At 42.7% G+C, this 20,276-nt stretch overlaps 1 protein-coding gene across 1 annotated transcript in view; it reads left to right on the forward strand.

Moving 5' to 3' along the window:
* The window catches only part of ARHGAP24 (Rho GTPase activating protein 24), a 220,499-nt gene that overhangs the window by 62,712 nt on the left and 137,511 nt on the right, over positions 1 to 20,276 (forward strand). The window contains exon 3 of the mRNA XM_037395508.1: positions 15,615 to 15,702. Coding sequence (XP_037251405.1) covers positions 15,615 to 15,702 — 88 coding nt within the window. The remainder of the gene's footprint in view (positions 1 to 15,614; positions 15,703 to 20,276) is intronic.

The raw sequence follows: 20,276 nt of genomic DNA on the forward strand, positions 1-20,276 counted from the left end.
CCTGCATGCAGTTGAGGTGGCAAACCTGCCACCTGTTAAAGATTGTAATGAACTGTTCTTTATTTAACAGAAAAAGTCAAATTAATGCTGTCACTTGCCTTTGCTGAGATTTCCCTTATCTCAGGCACTCTGAGATATCATTTAGCAAATGCTTCTAAGTGGAGCAACTCTGGTGTTTTAATTAGAATTGCAGCAAACTGGTGAAGGCGGCCATTAAATCTTAAACGTAGCTTTTGTGCAGCTCAGCCGTGAGGATGGGCTTTTTATTCAAAGCCACACAGACCCAGTGTCTTGTCAGGAGATGAAGGATGCCCAAGCTCATATTGTGCCACAAGATTACTGGGACATCAGTTGCTCTGGATTTTTCTGAATGGAATAAGATATGTTTCTCAGAATAAACCAAAAATGTACTAGTGTGTTAATACCTCTGGGTATGACAGTGAGTGTGGTGGGTTGACCTTGGTTGAATGCCAAGTGCCAGCCAAAGCTGCTCTATCCCCTCCTCAGCTGGACAGGGGAGAGAAATCATAATGAAAAGCTCGCGGGTTGAGGTAAGGACAGGGAGAGATCACTCAGCAATTACTGTCATGTGCAAAACAGGGTCGGCTTGGGGAAGTTAGTTTAAATTATTACCATTCAAATCTGGTAGGATAATGAGAACTAAGCCCAAAACTTAGGAACACCTTCCCTTCTTCCCAGGCTTAACTTCCCTCCCAAATTCTCTACCTCCTCCCCCCAAGTGGCACAGGGGAACAGGGAATGGGGGTTGCAGTCGGTTCATCACATGCTATCTGTGCCATTCCTTCCTCCTCACTCTCTTCCCTGCTCCAGTGTGGGTTCCCTCCCATGGGAAACAGTCCTCCACAAACTTCTCCAACGTAAGACCTTCCCACAGGCTGCAGTTCCTCACACACTGCTCCAGCGTGGGTCCCTCCCCCGGTGTGCAGTCCTTCAGGAGCAGACTGCTTCAGCGTGGGTTCCCCATGAGGTCAGAAGCCCAGCCAGCAAACCTGCCCCAGCCTGGGCTCCTCTGTCTCTACAGGTTTGGCCAGGAGCCTACTCCAGTGTGGGCTTCCTATAGGGTCACAGCCTCCTCTGGGCATCCCCCTGCTCCGGTGTTGGGTCCCACAGCTGCAGGTGGATATCTGCCCCACCGTTAACCTCCATGGGCTGAGGGGCAGAGCCTGCCTCACCATGGGCTTCACCATGGGCTGCAGGGGAATCTCTGCTCTGACACCTGGACACCCCCTGCCCCTCCTTCTGCACTGACCTTGGTGTCTGCAGAGTTGTTGCTCTCACTCATTCCTGTCTTCTGCGGCAATTTTGCTGTGCAGGTTGTTTTTCCCTTTGAACTATGTTATCTCAGAGGTGCTACCACCATTGCTGATGGCCTTGGCCAGTGGCGGGTCCATCCTGGAGCCTGCTGGCATTGGCTCCATTGGACATGGGGGGAAGCTTCTAGTAGCTTCTTACAGAAGCCCCCCCTGTAGCCTCCCTCACTAGCAAAATCTTGCTTCACAAACCCAATAAGAGGGAAAGCCTTTGAGTGCATTAAGCTCTGTAGGATGGGGCTTAGTGTGGAGGGTTTTTTTGCAGCAGCGGGAGAAGGGTTCACCCCAGTGTCCTTTCTGCAGCCTGTTTTCAGAGGGGAAGTAGGAGATGTGGAATATCTTGAAATGTTCAAGGACTTGAAACATCTGCATAAGGACAAATGCCATCCTCTGAGAGTCCATGGAAACTTTATGTGCTGGTTTTTTACCATTGACAAGTTAAGTGGGTCACTTAAGGGCTTTAGTTTGGCAATGGTTTGGAAGATTACAACTTCCTAGGATCCTTTTTCCTATGCTCTTCAATGAATCACCACTCTTGTTTTCCATCCAGGAGCATAGTGGATGCTTGCTATGTAGTTCCTTGATTGTCTTTCACCTACTGTGCATGTATAAAACATTTCTTGCTGAGTAAACAATACTCAACTTCTACTTAAGCTATGCAATGACCACACTGAAGCTCTCTGGTGTTGTAGAAGTGATGTAGAAGGTAGAAAGGTGCTAGAAAAAGTACAAGCAGTGTGTAAGGAGGTGGAATAGCAAGAGAGAAACCTGTGAAGAGATATATAAGGTACATAGGCAAAGTAATGGTCTTGATCAACAATAGCCGTTGCTAGCAGCGCCGAGTTATAAAATTAAATCCTTTAAAAGTAGTAATGAAACCTCATTAATTACTTTCATTGTCTATTCTGACTTCAATAGGCTTTGAAGCAGCCTTGAGCCAGTGGCTCAAGTGTGAGATAGGAATTCAGGAGCTTTTCTGTTTTTCTTTTGAGTAAACTACATTTTGTCCCATGAGGTGACAAAATGTGACAGTTGTCACAAGCAGCTCTAAATCTGAGACACCCCCTCCCTTTTTTTTGCCATGTCATAATCTGTACCTCGTTTTCCCATGATGATCCCAGCCTCCAGCTGTAGTCAGTGTACTCTGCAGCTGTGGGCATGCCAGAAAACGGGGCCAGTTCTGGTTGGGCTCCAAGGTAAACATTTTTACTTGCAGATTGGTGGACTAACAGATTTGACATCTTTGCCCTGTGTTTTCACTTTGAAGAAAATAAAATGTCCAACAGAAATAAATGTACATCTAAAAATGCTTAGAGTGTCAAGGCTGTCTCTCTTTCAGAAAAGCAGACTCCAGAGTGTTGATAGCTGATGACTGGTCTGAACTATTTTTTCTTGTTAGTTGGAGGAGAGGCCCCTTTTCAAAAATAACTCCAGGCAGGGAGCAGCGCAGTGGCCAGAGTATTAGTGTGTTTGCCAGAAAACCTGGAATTTGGTTTCTGTTCACCTGCTGTGTGAACTTTGTCTTAGTTTCTCCTTTTGCATAAATTGCAGTTCATCCTCTGCTTTTGTAAGGGCTGCCGTGATCTCTCCTACAGGCTGTGAAGACCTTCATGGCCATTTATATTTTGGTGATTTATTAAAATAGCAACATGGAATTTAAACTATTTATATTAATATTGTTTGGAACAGAGCAGCTGCTACAGTGCAGTTAACAGTGTTGGCCTCCAGTCACCCTGAATCCATTTTTACCCTAGACTGTCTGGCACTCTGCAAGATTACCCCCCAACAGCTCTGAAGAAAGCTTGTCACGCTGTCTTGTGGAAAAGTTTATAAATGCTAGTTTGGTACTTAAATATGAAAACTTCTAAAAAGCTGTAATAAAACCAAGGACACTCACTTATTCTTTCTGTACCTTTAGAGAATGTTGTAAAATACCTTCAGTGTTATTAGGAGAAGTGAGTAAAAATCTAGGTTATAAAAGTCTTATTTATTCTCACTTAACAAAATGCTATTTTGAGACAGCATAATCCTGAAAAATATTGGCTATTTTTAAAAGACAGCTTTAATTCAAAAGGTCAGCCTCCCTACAGTCCCTGGTAAGGTCCAAGACTGGGTCCTTCTGGAGCCTTTTGGATATGGGGGGAACAGCTGTATAGCTTAGCTTCATCAAGGCTTTGAATATGGTCACCCATAGCATCCTTGTAGCCAAACTGCTGAGATAAAGGCTGGAAAGTATTTTTTTTTTCTTATGGTTAACTTTTGAGTATAGCCCTTTCCAGCTTGCATTAGCCTATGACTGTATGATTTTCATTATGCACATTGTAAATTCCTCCTGGAGTAGCAAACTGCCCTTCCTGTCCTGGCTGTCGAAGGAGGTAAGTAGGAAAGCAACATCCAAGGGGAAACAATAGGTCGATTAAACTAGCAGTGAGAGGATTTGTTTGTGATTGTCCTTGAGTGTTTTTTTTTGCATTATCCTAGGCTGATTTTGTGGTCTAGATCAGTTCATGCACTTGGCCCAACTTGAAAGAGCCCTGAATGCAGGGTGCAAGTTGAGGATTATGAAGAAACCGTGTGTACACAAAAAGCCCTCGCCAAAACCTGTTTAATCAAACTGCAGAACTGTGCATTTATTCTGCATAACTGAACTGGTCTGGAGGTTTGGGAGTGTTGTGATCTTGACTTGACCTAAACCAGCTCCCACTTAATCCTGGCTGGATTTTATAATTATTTAAATTATGGCTTATCTGGCATGTTTTATCCTGCATCAAAAGAAGTGTGACCAGCAGGTCTCCCTGTCTACTTGGCTCTCGTGAGAACCCACCAGGAGTACTGCATAATAAGGACATGGACCTGTTGGAGCCAGTCCAGAGGAGGGCCATGAAGATGCTGGAGCACCTTTTCTATGAAGGCAGGCTGAGAGAGTTGGGGTGGTTCAGTCTGGAGAAGAGCAGGCTCCACGAAGACCTTATAGCAGCCTTCCAGTACCTAAAGGGGCCTACAACAAAGCTGAAGAGGGACTTTGTACAAGGGCATGTAGGGACAGGACAACGGGGAATGGCTTTAAATTGAAAGAGGGTAGATTTAGATTAGATACAAGGAAGAAATTCTTTACTGTGAGGGTGGTGTGGCACTGGCATAGGCTGCCCAGAGCAGCTGTGGATGCCCCATCCCTGGCAGTGTTCAGGGCCAGGCTGGATGGGGCTTTGAGCAACCTGGTCTAGTGGAAAGTGTCCCTGCCAATGGCAGGGGAGTTGGAACTAGATGATTTTTAAGGTCCCTTCCAACCCACACCATTCTATGATAGCTAGTAGTTTAAGCATTGCCCTCAAAAAAAACATCCAATGGTTGTATTCTGAGCAGGCTTACATAAATATAATAGGAAACTTTTTATTTTTGTACAGTGAAACCTGCAAGTTCCATATTCTACAAAGCTCTTGCTTCCCTTCTTTCCAGCACTTAAGAAAGAATTAAGGCAAAATGAGCTATAGCACCCTGCAGTAACTTCCAGATGCAAATAACAAGTGTTTGATTTATGTTGTCTCTTCAAAATTCCACCTCATGTTGTGATAGTATGTTTTAATTCTTAGATTTATGTAGGTATCTATTTTGACCAAGAGTCTAGTTTTTAGAACACCTTCATCTTGCTAGAAGCCTCTGCTTTTCATGGCAAACCATGTCAATGTTTTGTATACTTGCATCCATCAAGTATCAAATGGTTCAGTTCTTAAGGCAGCTTTTAAGCAGCCAAAAATCAAAAATATTTTTATTGCATAAAAAAAAATATTTAAGGATACTTTTCAACACATTATTAATGCTTTGATTAAGAAACAGATAGATCTCATGCAAAAGCTATAAAAATGTGTGATTCAGATCAGTTATAAAGATGAGAAGCTATCTGAGAAGTCCAGTTGTAAATTGGAAACAGTATCACAGAGTGGAAGAGGCAGACTAATATGGTGAAGTGAAAGTAAAACCTGGAAAAAAATCTATTGTACAGAAATTGTACTGCTTAAGCAGTAATTTGTAATCAGTGAATCAGAGTTTTCCTGCTGTGTAATTGTTCATGTAGCACAGAAGACATGACCCCAGTCTCCCTGGGATAGGATCACTGCTAATTAATGTAATCCCTTAGACAAGGACCAGCAAAGTATCTTACACTAGATGCCAGAAAGTTAAGTGAGCTATTTATTGTGTCAATGCAGTATTTATAGTGCAGTAACATTTATAAATCATTCTAATAAAATATTTACTATATAGACAAAATATAAACAAAGTATAGATGTTTAAACAACAAGCAATATAAACATTAAAGAAATTTGCAAAAGAAAGCTAATGGTTGCCATTAAGCTATAAAATTTTTCAGTGTGAAACTCTATTTCTTTTCTTCAATAAGATGATAATTTTTACAGGACAGGCAAGCTCCACTGGCATATTCTTGCTAGCCAAAAGCCAGGAAGAATATTTGCACAGGAAAGGAAGAAACTACTTCAGTGGAATTGTCTCGTCTGCCATCTTTCTTTATTTATGCTTTTAAAGTTGTTCTTTATGTATAAGTTCTAAGAAATCTGCAGCAACTTCAACCTTTACTACATATTGACCTGGAAATGGATTGTCCTCAGGTGGGATACTTGGCTGTGTATAGCTTTCCTGGAAGAAAACTGTGTGTTGGGGTTGGAAAGGATTTTATGTCTTAAATTCAATATGGAAGTCATAAAAAACCCTTATCCAGCCAAACAAAAAACACCCAACAACAAAAACCCCAAACTGAACTAACTGGTTTGAATCATTTCTTTTCTCAGGGCAAGAACTGTTTTATATTAATCATTCCTGATAAATACTTGTCTTTATCTTGTGCTTCAGAGCTAGTCTCTGGAGGCTGTACTCTCCAGCTGTTTACTATTTCTTCTGTTCACACTGGACCTAGGGAACAAAGGTGGTTTCTGTGAATTTAAAATTTCTCTCATTTGATTTTTTAGTTTTAAAAGCTTGATTTTATCCTTTTTGTAGGCTTTATAAGAACAGTGTAGTGTAAGTTGTCAGAAGCAAAGCTGTTATCATAAGCTAAGCCAATATGAAGTACTGAAGAAAGGGGCAGGGAAGCAGGGGGAGAAGGATGATGATAATGATCCTAGATGAGGAACTTTGAAATATTTCTGATGGTCAGAAGCAGTCTGACCTCTGCTTCAGATTTACCTGACCATGGTTTTAGCCACTGCTATTTTTGTGACTCTGTGTATTAGGATAGCTGTATTTAAATGATAGTAAAAGGGGATTTATTCTGGTGCTAAATTGGAGTGACTGGCAGGGCTCCCCATGAACCTGCCTCAGACCTTACCTGAGTAAGCTGCCTCACCTGCAAAGGCCTCTCTGACAGGGTTTCATGGAACTTAGAGATGGTGGAATCTTAATTATTGATTTCACTTGACTATTATTTTATGGCATTGTTATTTTTTCTGTTGGTCCTTTTTGATGATCTTCAGAAAATTATGGCAAGTGGCTACCCTGGAGCAAATTGCTTCTGCTGCTTTGGCCCACTGACCAGCTTTGAGGGACAGAGTGCAGGTTTTAACACTCTGACCGCTTGTGTTGGGTTTTTTTCCACCTTCTCTGTGCTGGGTCTGCACCCACCTTCCAGCACAGGGTCTCGGGCTGGGCCCAGTGTTGGGGCTGAGGCTGTTTCTGTTCAGAGGCGAACAGACAAGTTATTTGTTGATCTATCGTCTGTGCTCCAGGGTGACATTTGCTCCTGTCAGTGTTGTGATATCTATCACTTATATTCATCTGTTAACTGTTACAGTGGGTCGGGTCTTGACGATCTCCTCTGAAAGCCAACCATAACAATCCAGCTGTATTTCTTCAAACAAGGATGTAGTGGCGTTAGTGTTTCCACACGTCGTTAGACTGTTTTCCCCCTAAATGAATTCTACTGCAATTCATAATTGCAAAAGCATAATTCAGAGTGAGACCCAGCAAAGCACTTGATTATCATTAGCAGTTCTGGTCACTCTATATGTTTTTCTTTCCATCTAGACCTTAATCCTTTCCATCAGCTGTGGGAATGAAACAAAATAGAGTGTATAAATGATATCCACTTGACTCTTGGAAGTAAGGCAACTGTGTGCAGTGACCACTGGTTGCCTGCTTTTTCAAAATAAAAGAAACCAAGGAGAATAGGAAGTTCAGTTTTAAGGCCTTTTTTGCTTCCTCTGAATCTTATCTTGAAAAATGTTTGGTTCAGTATTTAATGACTGACTTGATTTAACCTGCTCAATCATATATGCTACATTCTCTCACAGTGTTGCTGTACCTGTCAAGACTGTCACTGGAGATACAGAGCTCCAGAGATACAGATACAGATAAATGAGAGGCCATGCTTGAAACTTTCTCCTGCCAAGTCTCATCCTGTTGGGGAATAATAGCAGGTTTTTGGCCTAGATGTTCTTAGGACTAAAGTCAGTAAATTTCCTTTGTGAAAAAGATCTGTAGAGAAAGACTTGGCCCTTGGTTCTGATACCTTGTGCTTTATTGGCTTTTTTCCCTTGAGAAAATAGTTTTATCTAATAAAAAGCTACATTTCTTATTCACCAGAGCCACTGGAAGTAACATTTTTTTTATAGCTGCCTTTCTCTCCTGTAGTAATTCAGTAATGCCCAATCCCATTGTTTGTCTGTTGATCAAAATTTAACAATCATTATGAAGCCTAATTTCATCAAAACTTCCGTGCATCTAATAATGTTCTTAGCTTCTACTTATGAGCCCTTAAACTCAGTGCCGTTTCAAAATTTATTTATGCGTGTCTCCTTTTTCTTGGCCTTCAAAAAATAGCAAGGGGTCCTTCCTGTAAGCGACATGGCAATTGCAGAGTGGGTTCCCCAGGAAAGCACCTTATATCATAGAGCTCCTGCAACATCTCTCAGCTGCTGGACCCTGTGACCTGTCCTGTTTTGTTAACTGAGTTCAGTCTCCATCATGTGTGTCTCCCTCTCCCAAATCACAGTCCTAATTACTCCTTCTGGAAGGTTTGTGTGGGATCAGATGCACACCATGCATTCATGCACAAGGTAACTCTCAAGAGCGTTACTCATGAATTGGCTCACCCCATCTAAATATAATTGAATAACCTCATTCATTAGAGAGAAGCCAGGAGAAGTTGGGTAAAATAGAGGCGCTAAAGTTTCTCTAGATACCACAGAAATTCTGCTTTAGAAGGGGAAGCTGCTTCATATTGATCCAAGATCTGTCTGAAACTCTTTAAAATAGCAGGCAGAATTTAGAGGTGGGAAGAGAGCATGTTAAGTTTTACTTTCAACTGTAAGGTACAGGATGATACTGGGAAACAGATTAATTAATAATTTCAGGCATTGTCTCAAATATGGTCAGAAAATGGTCACTCTTCTCTCTTGCCCTTGCTACAGAAATGGAAATTGTAGGCATGTGATATGCTGGTATCTGGCCTTTGGTTTTAGGCAAACTTAATTCTTTTGTGGTGTTACAGCTTAACTTGATATGAGCTTTCTTTCTCTTCTGAACAAAAAAGGGAGTATTTTCTAGTGGCTGCTCAAGCCAAGATTACTTCATTCCTGAGGAAAGAAGTTTCTCTCAAGCAGACAGGGGCACTCAACCATTAAGTGAAATGTGCGGTGGAGAGAAAGATAGAAAAATCCTTAAAGAAACTGTAATCACATCCTAGTAAAAGGGCCAGCTCTCTCATGTCAGAAGAAATGGTTTTGTGCTCGTTGCCAAACAAATAGTACATGTGGTGTTCACCATCACAGAGGTGAATTTACTTCTTGTTTGGAATATTAAGCTATGAGGTAGGTTTGAACCTTTCCTTAGGTAAAGGAAAAATCTCCTTTATCCTTTGGTCTGTGGAATTTCTGAGAACTAAATGGCGATTCTTGTTCTTCAACAGAAACAGACTGGAGTAATGTGTTAACATAGTGGGATGAGAAAATGTCAAATGCAATGGAATTAATGCCAGAAAAACGTATGCTGTGTAGTGACTGAATTTTATCCAACCAACCCTATTTCTTTTGTAATTTCTCTGTCCTCCTCCGTCTTCATTCCTGGCCTGTTACATACCTCCCCAAAATCAGAATAGCTGCCCCCCTCCATCCCCTGCCCTGATGCCTCAAATATGATAGCACTTGTTCTCTCCCTGTGCATACTGAAAACCTGTAAATGACTGCAATATCTGCAAGACGAAGACTGCATAACCTCCTGTAGTAATTGTAGTTCTTCCTGAGCTTTGGTTGCTTAAGTGGTATAAAAATCCACTCTTACAATAAAAATTTAAAAATCTTACTCTCTTACAATGGAAAAAATTATTGTAAGAGAACATTTGGTTCCTTCATTCTCTTATAATTAGAGCTTGTATTAACTTTTTCGTTGTTGTCGCACTGTTGTGTGCTAGAAAATCTGATAGTATGTATATTTAACAGTGGCAATTCAGTAAAATCAGTAAAATTTGTTTTCTTTATGTAGTGTTTCCCAGTAAGACCTTAAACCCGTAATGTATGTAGGGGGTAAGAGATCTCCGAACAAAAATAGTTTCTGTTTACATGGAAGAACAGCAATTATATAGCTTCAAAATATCACTAGGGGTTCGTAGGCAGAGAATTCACACCGAGTCAGTTACGACCTTTTAGGCCCGCTGGTGGTAGCTACCTGTTAATAGATTTGTTGCTATGTAATCACACCGCATTACTTGATAGGTAACTGTAGGACAGCAACAGGAATGACTGAAATTTTTTGAAATTGACTGTTGTTGCTGAACTGGATAGAGGGGCCAGTGAATTTGAAGCAAAGAGCTCTGGCCTCTGGCAGAGGATGCTTGCTTTTGTAGACAAGGCTCTAGAAATAAGTTTGCTTTCGTGATATGCAGTAACAGCAAACATCAGAGCTGTGCAAGGGTGAAAGCAAACCAGAGATGCTGCGCTGGACAAAGTAAGCCAAGCCATGTCGGCCAGTGTGCTGTGAACATTGCTGGGTCATGCTGTGCTGCAGGTCCAAGTGTGCTTGGGATCTGCTGGGCTTTGCCCAGCTAGAGGCAGCCAAGGCAGTTCTCTGCCTCTGCCACAGCACTCCTCTGGGGTTTGGAGCCAGCTTGTTAACTTGCCCAAGTCCCAGTCTGAGATACCGATGTCTCTCTGTAGGTAGTTAAATGAGTAGTTAAAGTCTCTCTGTAGGCTGGCTTTCAGAGTTTCTGTGCCCTTTTGCAGTGATTGGACTGGGATCTTGGAAATAGATTGTAATGGTGGAAATCAAGTTGGATTTTTAAGTAGTTACTGCAGTCAAACTGTGCTTTTAGTGAGCACAGCGCAGGTTTCATTACTGACGTCGGTATAAGGGGATTTCTTCCTGTGCTATAAGTTTTTCTCACCTCATGTCTATAGGTTCCTGCCATAGCAAAGGGCTGACTTGGATTTGAGGTAATCTATTATTGTGATAGTTTAAAGGCAAAACCAGTAGTTAATTAAGGAATGAGGATTTCTAACCGGTATCAGTTTGTGTGTTCACTTTATTCTTCTTTGCTATGCATCACATGATGTCTGTAAGTACATGCAGAAATATACATATATGTATATAACTGCATATGCACCAGGTATATTGTTTAATCCAGGTTGATTAACAGGCTTTACTGTGAAGTGGAGTGGATGCCTTTCAGGCTGTGATCCTGTAAATACAAGTGGCGTTGGAGAGTATTATCTGCTAATTGTAGCATTTTTCAGTTTAAGATGCTATCCAAGTTGAAGTGCATTGTTGTTCTTGAGTATGACCCTCAAAATTTCCCAGAAACAGCAACAGTGATACATGAAACTATATAACAGCACTGCATTGTACACAGCTGTGAGTCGTATATCAGATACCTGTACCCAAAGATCCTTTCTGCCTCTTCATCCTCCTGATCAGCTGCCGCCTTCCTGGGTGTTGACCTTAGTGTGTCTCTGAGAGCTGTTTCTTCTTCACCCCTTCCTCCCTCTCTGAGCAAAACTTTTCTAAGAGCTGTGGAGATGTTTAGGTTGGCACCATCTAAGGAGGGAGAGAGCTTGGCATGGGGAATAGCAGTTGATCATGGGGCTGCAGACCTTAGCACTATTTGAGGACTGTGTTTTCCTGAGGGATGCAGTCCAGCTGACTGGGGAGCCTTCTTGCAGAGAGGCATGAGTAGCTGGGCTGTGTTTCTTCAGAGTCTGCACTCTGGCAGGGATAAGATCCTGGAAACCTTTGCTGCCAAACCAGTGTAGCCACTTCTGTGATGTTGTGGCTAACCAACCTCTGGCAACAGACAGGCAAAGGAGGAAGAAACTATGTGAAGATCCTCTAAGATAACTGAAACTATACCGAAGTACCAGAAAAAAATTCATGGGAAGAGTTTCCTATGAAACAAGAAAAACAGATATGTAAATGCAGCACTTTGTTTGAAAGCTGAAATAGAATTCAGTGATCTTTGATAAATCATCCAAGTTGGAAGGGCAAAAAGAACATCTGATATAAATGCTGATACCATGGACTTATGAAGTAACTTTTTTAAGGGGTGGCAGAACAAACTACAAGCAAGCAAATAGAGCAGTTAAGCCTTCAGGAACTCTATTAGACTAAATACTGAGGACATGATTTTGACAAGAAAGCAGTTAAATTTCCTCATGTGTCTACATCCTTCTTCAGTAAAACCCATCCAGAGGCATTGAAAATCATGTCTTTGTCGTTGCCAATGAGCATCTTAAAGGCATGGGAATTCCTTGTGTTGTAAGCTTTCTTGGGGAAAACCTGGTATCTTTTGAACACAGGTGATAAGTCTGCTTCAGAAAACAAAGTTCAAACAAGGCTGGGGAAAAGTGTGCCTAGGAAATGGTAATGGAAAACAAAAATAGGCACAGGGTTGCTTTGCTGTTACAGTGTTACATGGCATGTGCAAAACTGAAATACCATTTCTCAACTGATTGTCATGTGAAACATTTGTGTTGTGGCCACCTTGTCTCCTCTTCCATGCTTCCTCATGAAGATCATCTGCTGAATTGTGCTGAAAGTGTTGCAGGGGACCAGTGTGGAATAAAACATCTCTTTGAGCAAGACTCTAATACGAAGTAGATTTATGTCATTCTTGCTGCACTGCAGTATTTTATCAGTCTGTTTGTTAACTAAGTAGTCATATTATTTCTTAAGTTAAAGGCTTTGTATATACAGATTTTTAATTTTAACAAAAAGGTGGTTGTTCTGCTATTTAGGTATCTTTGGTTGAAGCAACAGCATACTGTAGTAAAATCCATGTGTGTGAGAAGCTCCTTTGAAAGTGGGCTTGATACTTGGTTAGGGGAAAGTATCGGTTGGTTCTTGAGCAACCCAGTCTTCTCCTGCATCCTATTGAGTCACCCAAAGCACTCAGCTAGAGAAGCAGAACTGCCCTGGTAACGACGGAAGTGTTGGAAATAGAAAAACAACCCAGGCTTATGCAGCAGGAGCTCTGCAAAAAGCTGCTGACCTGGTAGAAGCACAATCTGCAAACAGAATGGCTATGGGAGCAAGCAGGGACTTGGCTCAGGACCACTTTTTTTTCCTGCTCCCCTTTTTCTATATTTTTATAGACTGCATGTGTTGTTCCCTGCTGGTACCATTGTTTTTTCTTTCTTTTTTGAAAGAAAAATATTAATGTGGTCCAGTTGGTACTCTTGGGTTGAGATTATTGGTTTTTTTTAACAGTTGTGTATGATTTGTAGAGTTTGATATGAAGCAATGTGGAGTTTTCTAATTATGGAACATTTACATGCACTGATACCCAATTCAAAACATGTATTTCCTTTGGAAATCACCTTCATCTTTTATATGCAAATAACTGTCTTGTTAGCTGTCTTAAGACTATATGGGTGGTTTTCTCTTATTTCCCCCTGGAATTAGATACTTGAGGGGAAAACCAGAGGATCAACTTGTTGAACCTTTGCAACTCCCTGGTAGCCTGTACTCTTTGGATTGTCTGAGCTCTAAGGATGGCCCAGCAAAGGCAACTGAGCAAGGGGACTGACAGTGATGTGGGGACTGGGGTCTCCTTGCTTGTACCAAATACTCGGCAGCTAGGGCTGTGCCACATGAGGGGCTGCAGGGGTTTTGTTACAGTGCAGATATGTTCCCTGGCTGCCAGCACACTCATGTGAAACACACTGCCAGCTACTAAGAAACTAAACAAAGGGACACTCCAGATAGCCTTGGAACAGTCATGCAGATAGCGACAAAACTTAGCAAAGGGGAAGTGTTGCTGAACGGTGAAGGCAGACAGATGGGTGTGAAAGCAGACAGAATGGGAAGTGAAAGAGCTGCAGCGCTCTCGTAGGCTTTCCCCGCTAGTCTGGGGCATCCAGGTGCAGATTGCACAAACAAAGCTATTTTCCTATTTGTAAAAAAAAACCCCATATATATTTTTAAATATGCACTGATGTTTCCAATAATAGTTCTGAAAATAGACAATAAAATAAAATTACCATTTGAGGACATGTTTTACTTTATAAACCACAGCAACATTCCATATGGTGTTGCTGTCTGGATTCCCTTCGTATTAACTTAGCTGTTATGTGTGGCTTTAGGCTTCATGTTTTAGTAGATGAAATATGTTTGAAGGCGCTAAGGTTATAAATATGATGACTGTTTTGTCCTTGCGTTCTCAAAAATCTGTCATTAAGACAGCTCACTGTGAAGTAAATACTAAAAGGATTTTACATCAGAGAATCAGAAAGCATCACAGTGTAATGAGGCTGCAGCATGTCTATTGCTAAAACAACAGCAAAGTTGAATGGAGTTTTCATTTACTGTCTCATAAATTGATTTTAGTTTACAGTGCTGTAGGCTAGGTCTCCGTATTTTTGTTTAATTGAATAGCAAGACATATAATTAGCCTGCCTTGTACCCACACAAGCTCCTGAGCCAGTGAATTTTCCTGCAGACTCTGATCTGCTTATCCTGTGTACTGGGTGGAGTTTTTTTTAGGTAAAACCAGCTCAAGCTGCAAGTCAAAGTGGGCAAGAAAATTATACTAGTCTTAATGGTCTGTTACCTGTGACATAAAATAAATGTAGTTAAAAATGCTCTTTAGAGATTCTTATTCCTGGTCTCCTGTAATTCTCAGAAAAATGTATTCCTTTTATTTGCTGGGGTTTTTTTCCAGCTGTTATATGAGAAGTTGAATTATGTTGTGACTTATCTTTTCCTGTTTGTATAATCTTTTTTGTTTATGATACTATTGTTGCCTAATAAGTTATTTCACAGAAGGCTTTGGAGTGTGACAGCTATTAACAGTTGCTGCTTGTAGCGGGAACAAAGGAAAATAGCTTCTAGTAGAGTTATTGGACCAAGCCAGTTGACGCTTATATCTGTATATGTAGTGAGTGGAGAAAGCTGCCCACAACTGCTAATGCTTGCTGCTAACACCACCTCAGCAGAATACTGTTCTGTTTCATCTGTTTTCAATAAGAAGTATCGCAGTGTTTAATGGAGGTGAGGGCAAGGGTGTGGGCATGGGATTTATGCCTTCACTGCAGCCTCAGAAATGTTTTGGGGGTTGCAGGCATTGTTTTTGGTAACGAGTGTTACCAAACATGCACAGCTAAAACTCCCCATCTGCCTTCTCAAGGTAGTAAAGTTGTGATAAAGGCATTCAGTGCCCGTCAACAGAGGTGATCCGACACCTTATCTGCCTGTAGCAAATGCGTCTTTGAACAGGACTCTTGCTGTGCCTGCTGTGGCTTTGCGGTGTGCTGGTCTGCTGGTGCTGCCAGTGGGTGAAAGTGGGATGTTTTCTCTGTACTGCTTCCTGGGAATGGTTTGGTGAAAGGGCACAGAGCAGGAACTCTGTATGCACCCCACAAACCGAAGTTACTCTTCTGTACACATATCCTTTGGCTAGAGCCAAGAAGCCTAGCTGTTAAGTTCATATGCCTCACACGTGCAACTTCATAGCTTTTCACCGGCAGGGCCAGGTTAACCCTTTCTTTTGGTCTCAAATTTTCCCTGCAGCACAGTGAAATTAGTACAAAAATCTACGTGGTCTCAAAAACCCAAGAGATTAAAAAAAACCCTAAAGCCATTATTGAACGCCTCGGTTAAGGGAATCTATGATGATGGCTTTGGGATAATCCCTCATCAGTCTCATTTTGGAAGTCAGCTGCCCAGGCACAATACCACACCACCACAAATTCACGTATACCCCTAGTCCAAAAAGAAGCAGCGTTAGTCTATCAGAAGCGTGGTAGCCATTTTAATCCCATGTTTATTGTTGTTGTTTTTTTTCTTTAGGGTACCATCTTTCTGCCTGGCAACAGAGTAATTGAGCATCCCTGCAATGAAGAAAGTCCAGGAAAGTTCCTTTTTGAAGTTGTTCCAGGTAGGATATTCTACTTTATGTAAAAAGTCTTTGTAGTGTGTTCTGACAGAATAGAAGCTGAGGGTGATTAATGAATCAGTTTAAGGGGAAAAAAAAAAATTGGTTTTTAATACTTCCATTCATAATTTTTTCATTCACCTCCGGGCAGTGTAGGAAAAGGATGTGGTTTTTATTTCTCAGTGTAAAGCATGATTGTTCATGGCAAGGGGCTGCACCCCTGAGTGGCATAGTGACAGCACAAGTGTATTTGGTAATTATTTTAGATTATATTGGATGCTGTAAAGTGTGTCCTGTGGTAACAAAGGAATCTGTAACTTAGCATCAACAGTTTATCAGTATAGCACATGGACTTGATGACATCAGTACCATAATTTAAGAATGCTCCCTGGTCACTGTGGGTGGATAGACAGATTGTAACAACAGCAGGCATTGCTGCTTTGAAACACTACACTTATTTTCAGTTGTGGTTTTTTTGATTGCGTGGTGGTTTTTTTCCTGGGCGTAGATTTGTTTAAAGAACATTACCCTGTCAACTGACTGGTACTCTTGACTTCTCTGTATTGCTTAAATTATTTGCCAGCCTTTTCTTTGCTCCCTTGGACTTCTAAAGGCAGTTTTTGGCCTGCCTGTGGGGCTGGTTGAGAGAGTCCTGCAGGGCCAAGGGGTCCAGGCAGGCTGGGCATCCTTCAAGAAGGAAATCTTACAGATGCAGGAGCAGGCTGTGCCTGTGTGTTGAAAGTTGAGCTGGTGGGGAAGGAGACCAGCCTGGCTGAACAGAGAGCTTTGGCTGGCATTCCAGGAAAAACAGAGTTTATGACATTTGGAAGAAGGATCAGGCAACTCAGGCAGACTAGAAGGATTTTGTGAGGTTATGCAAGGGAAAATTAGAAGGGCCAAAGCCCAGCTAGAATTTAATCTGGCTACTGTGGTAAAGACAACAAAAAAGTTTCTCTAAATTCATTAGCAACAGGAGGAGGGCTAAGGAGAATCTCTGTCTTTTATTGGATGCGGGGACAAACAGTGGCAAAGAATGAGGAAAAGGCTGAGGTACTTAATGCCTTCTTTGCCTCAGTCTTTAATAGTAAGACCAATTGTCCTCCAGGTACCCAGCCCGCTGAGCTGGATGACAGGGACGAGGAGCAGAATGAAGCCCCCATAACCCAGGGGGAAACAGTTTTACAGTCAGTGCTACACGACTGGGACACACACATGTCTGTGGGGTCACATCAGATCCACCCCAGGGCACTAAGGGAGCTGGTGGAGGAACTCGCCAAGCCGCTCTCCACTGATCACAGTCCTGGCTAACCGAGGAGGTCCCAGTTGACTGGAATTCAGCAAATGAGGTGCCAGTCTACAGGAAGGGCGGTAAGGAGGATCCAGGGAACTACAGGCCTGTCAGCCTGACCTCGATGCTGGGGAAGGTTATGGAGCCGATCATCTTGAACACCGTCCTTACAGGACAGCCAGCTGATCAGGCCCAGCCAGCAGGGGTTTATGAAAGGCAGGTCCTGCTTGACAAACCTGATCTCCTTGTACAAGGTGACCTGCCTAGTGGATGAGGGAAAGGCTGTGGATGTCTACCTGGACTTCAGTAAAGCCTTTGACACTTTCCCAAAGCATTCTCCTGGGGAAACTTGCTGCTCATGGCCTAGGTGAGTGTACTTTTCACTGGGGAATAAAGTGGCTGGATGGCTGGGCCTGAAGAGTTGTAAATACAGATTCAACCATGCAGAGTGCCGGGTCCTGCCCTGGGGTCACACCGGCCCCACGCAGCGCTCCAGGCTGGGGCAGAGCGGCTGGGAAGTGCCTGGGGGGAAAGGGCCTGGGGGTGCTGGTGGGCAGCCGGCTGGGCATGAGGCAGCACCGTGCCCAGGTGGCCAGGAGGGCCAGCAGCATCCCGGCTTGTGTCAGCAACAGCGTGGCCAGCGGGACCAGGGCAGTGACCGTCCCCCTGCACTGGGCACGGGTGAGGCCGCCCCTGGAATCCTGTGTTCAGGTTTGGGCCCCTCGCTGCAGGAGGGACACTGAGGGGCTGGAGCGTGTCCAGAGACGGGCAGCGGGGCTGGGGAAGGGGCTGGGGCACAAGCGCTGTGAGGGGCGGCTGAGGGAGCCAGGGTGTTTAGCCCGGAGAAAAGGAGCCTGGGGGGGCTTATCGCGCTCTGCGACTGCCTGACAGGAGGCTGTAGGCGCGTGGGGGTCGGTCTCTTCTCCCAAGTAACAAGCGATAGAATGAGGGGAAACAGCCTCAAGCTGCACCAGGGGGAAATTTTAGTTTGGATATTAGGAAAAATTTATTCACTGAAAGGGTTATCAGGCACTGGAACAGGCTGCCTGGGGAAGTGGTTGAGTCACCATCCCTGGAGGTATTTAAAAGAGGTAGATGCGGTGCTTAGGGACACGGTTTAGTGGTGGACTTGGCATCGCTGAGTTAATGGTTGAACTCCATGATCTTAAAGGACTTTTTCAACCTAAATGATTCTATGTTGCAACACCCAGTTAGTCCACTGTGTTTATTCAATGTGTTCTGTTAATCACCCTGTTACTTTTCAATAATCACCCAATTACTTTTCCAATTGTGGCTATCCAAAAGGGTAAATAGAGGATAATGCTTATTGAAACTCACCTCTGTGTTCTTGTTCTTAAACCATCTCAGAGCCAAGGCACAAATGTAGTTGTCTTGACTAATGCATGGAGATTTTGATATGTTGTAGAAGTGTAAGAAATATGAAGTAGATTTCAAAGCTAAGAAGGCCAGTTGCTCACTGGAATTTGCAGATGCAGCTCAGCACAGTGTAGCTTTATTTTGATTCTATACATGGCAAGGGATTTTATTATGAAAGCTACGTGCTGTAAGGGATTAGTATGCAAAGAAAGCAAGCATGGTATCTGTGAGGTTTGCTTAACGCTCACCCTAGTTTGAATTCATGACATTTAAAAAAGTTTCTCACTGTGGTCTGTATCTTTTTCATATCTTCGAAATATTGAAAGAAACCAATTATTAACATTGCAGGTCTAGGGTTGACTAAAATTTTGTTTCCATTGAAAATTAAAGAGAGCTCTGAAAAAGTGTGTCTGTCTGTCTTCCCCTCCTCCCCAAACACACAGAATGCTTTCTTACCTAAAATTTACAGGCAAAATGGGACATCTTATCAGGCATTTCATAAATTAGGCCTGTATTTCTTCTGGATGTTGTAGATGGGAAAGAGAGAAGCTGAGCTGCTGCAGCTGTAGCTGTTGCGATTATTGAAGTAGGGTCCATACTCTGCAGCAGGGGATGTGGAGCACTGATTTCGGTGATGATGCTCTCTCCTCCTGATAGACATGACCATGGGAGAAGGGCCTTTAGTTCCTGCTGCAGGTTAAACTAGAAGGTGCTGTTAAGGAAGTGCACAAAAATGGGCTGTTCCTATCTCAGGATGGCTGCGATGCCACCTTTGCTGCCACATCACAGGTGAAGACATTGATGTAAAGGGTTTTGCTGAAGTTGGTGTTCTATATGTCCTGATTCGTATGACAGTCTTTATCTGTCTGATGATGTTCACCCTGAGTATGCTTATTATGCCTCTGGTCTATGTGAATTTGGCATCGAGTGTGGAATATTTAACTGTAGGCCTGAGGTGTGTGTGTGGTGTAGGCACAAAAACCTTCCTGTGCAACCATGCAGGCAGCTGTATGGCACCAGAGGGTCACTGCCTGTGTGGGACCTGCCAGAGCTGCGCTGCAGAAAGCGCCCTCAGATGCAGTTTGCAGTTTTCCCTGAAAGGAAAGAACTTGGCCGATAACAGGATAGTAGGAAATGGTAATGGAATAAGGCTTGAACAGTCAACCATTAACGTTTTGAAGGCAGGCCCTCCTCTCCATGTTCAAGCACTTTCCTCAGAGATCACTCATTTCCTGTGTACAAACCCATCCCAAACACCACCGGTGTCTGGTGGGATGTGTACATCACATTTGGAGGTGAAACGGTACTTTGCTGCTGAGTTTGAATGCTTTTACCACAGTAACTTGCAGTTGCCTAAATTTTAGAAAGCCTCCAGAGAATGCCATGTTTCATCCGTGTTTTGAGTTCTCGGTATGCTGTCTCAGCCACCATCTGTGTTGCTTCTGCTCCTATAATTTGGCTGTTTATTGCTTGGCACTTTTAACTCAATTTTCTTCCAGCCTGAGCCCTTATGTGCCAAGCCTCATCCCAAGATCGTCCTACCCCAGGTTACAAAGTCCTGTGCAGCATCACTGACAGTGGGAAAGCAAGCTGCTGAACTGATGGACAATGCTGATGGGAGAGCATGATCACTCTTGTAACTTCACAAAATATTTGATATGCCATCTTTCTATGCAGTTAAATTTAAAAGTAATTTGCAATTAATTTTTGGGCTGCCTTCAATATTTATCCAGCACTTCCCTGGGAATCAGACAGTATTTTTTGTTTTGTTTGTGCATTCTTAATTCTGGGTATGGAGTTTTGACTGTGTTTAGGATAGCACCAGTATATTTATGTTTTCCCCCCTTCCTAACAAGCACGTAGCTATAGTGACTTCATACTGGAACAGTTCTCCTGGTGAAATATTATGCTA

This window comes from Falco rusticolus, chromosome 1, assembly GCF_015220075.1.
Source record: "Falco rusticolus isolate bFalRus1 chromosome 1, bFalRus1.pri, whole genome shotgun sequence".
Classification (NCBI taxonomy): domain Eukaryota; kingdom Metazoa; phylum Chordata; class Aves; order Falconiformes; family Falconidae; genus Falco; species Falco rusticolus.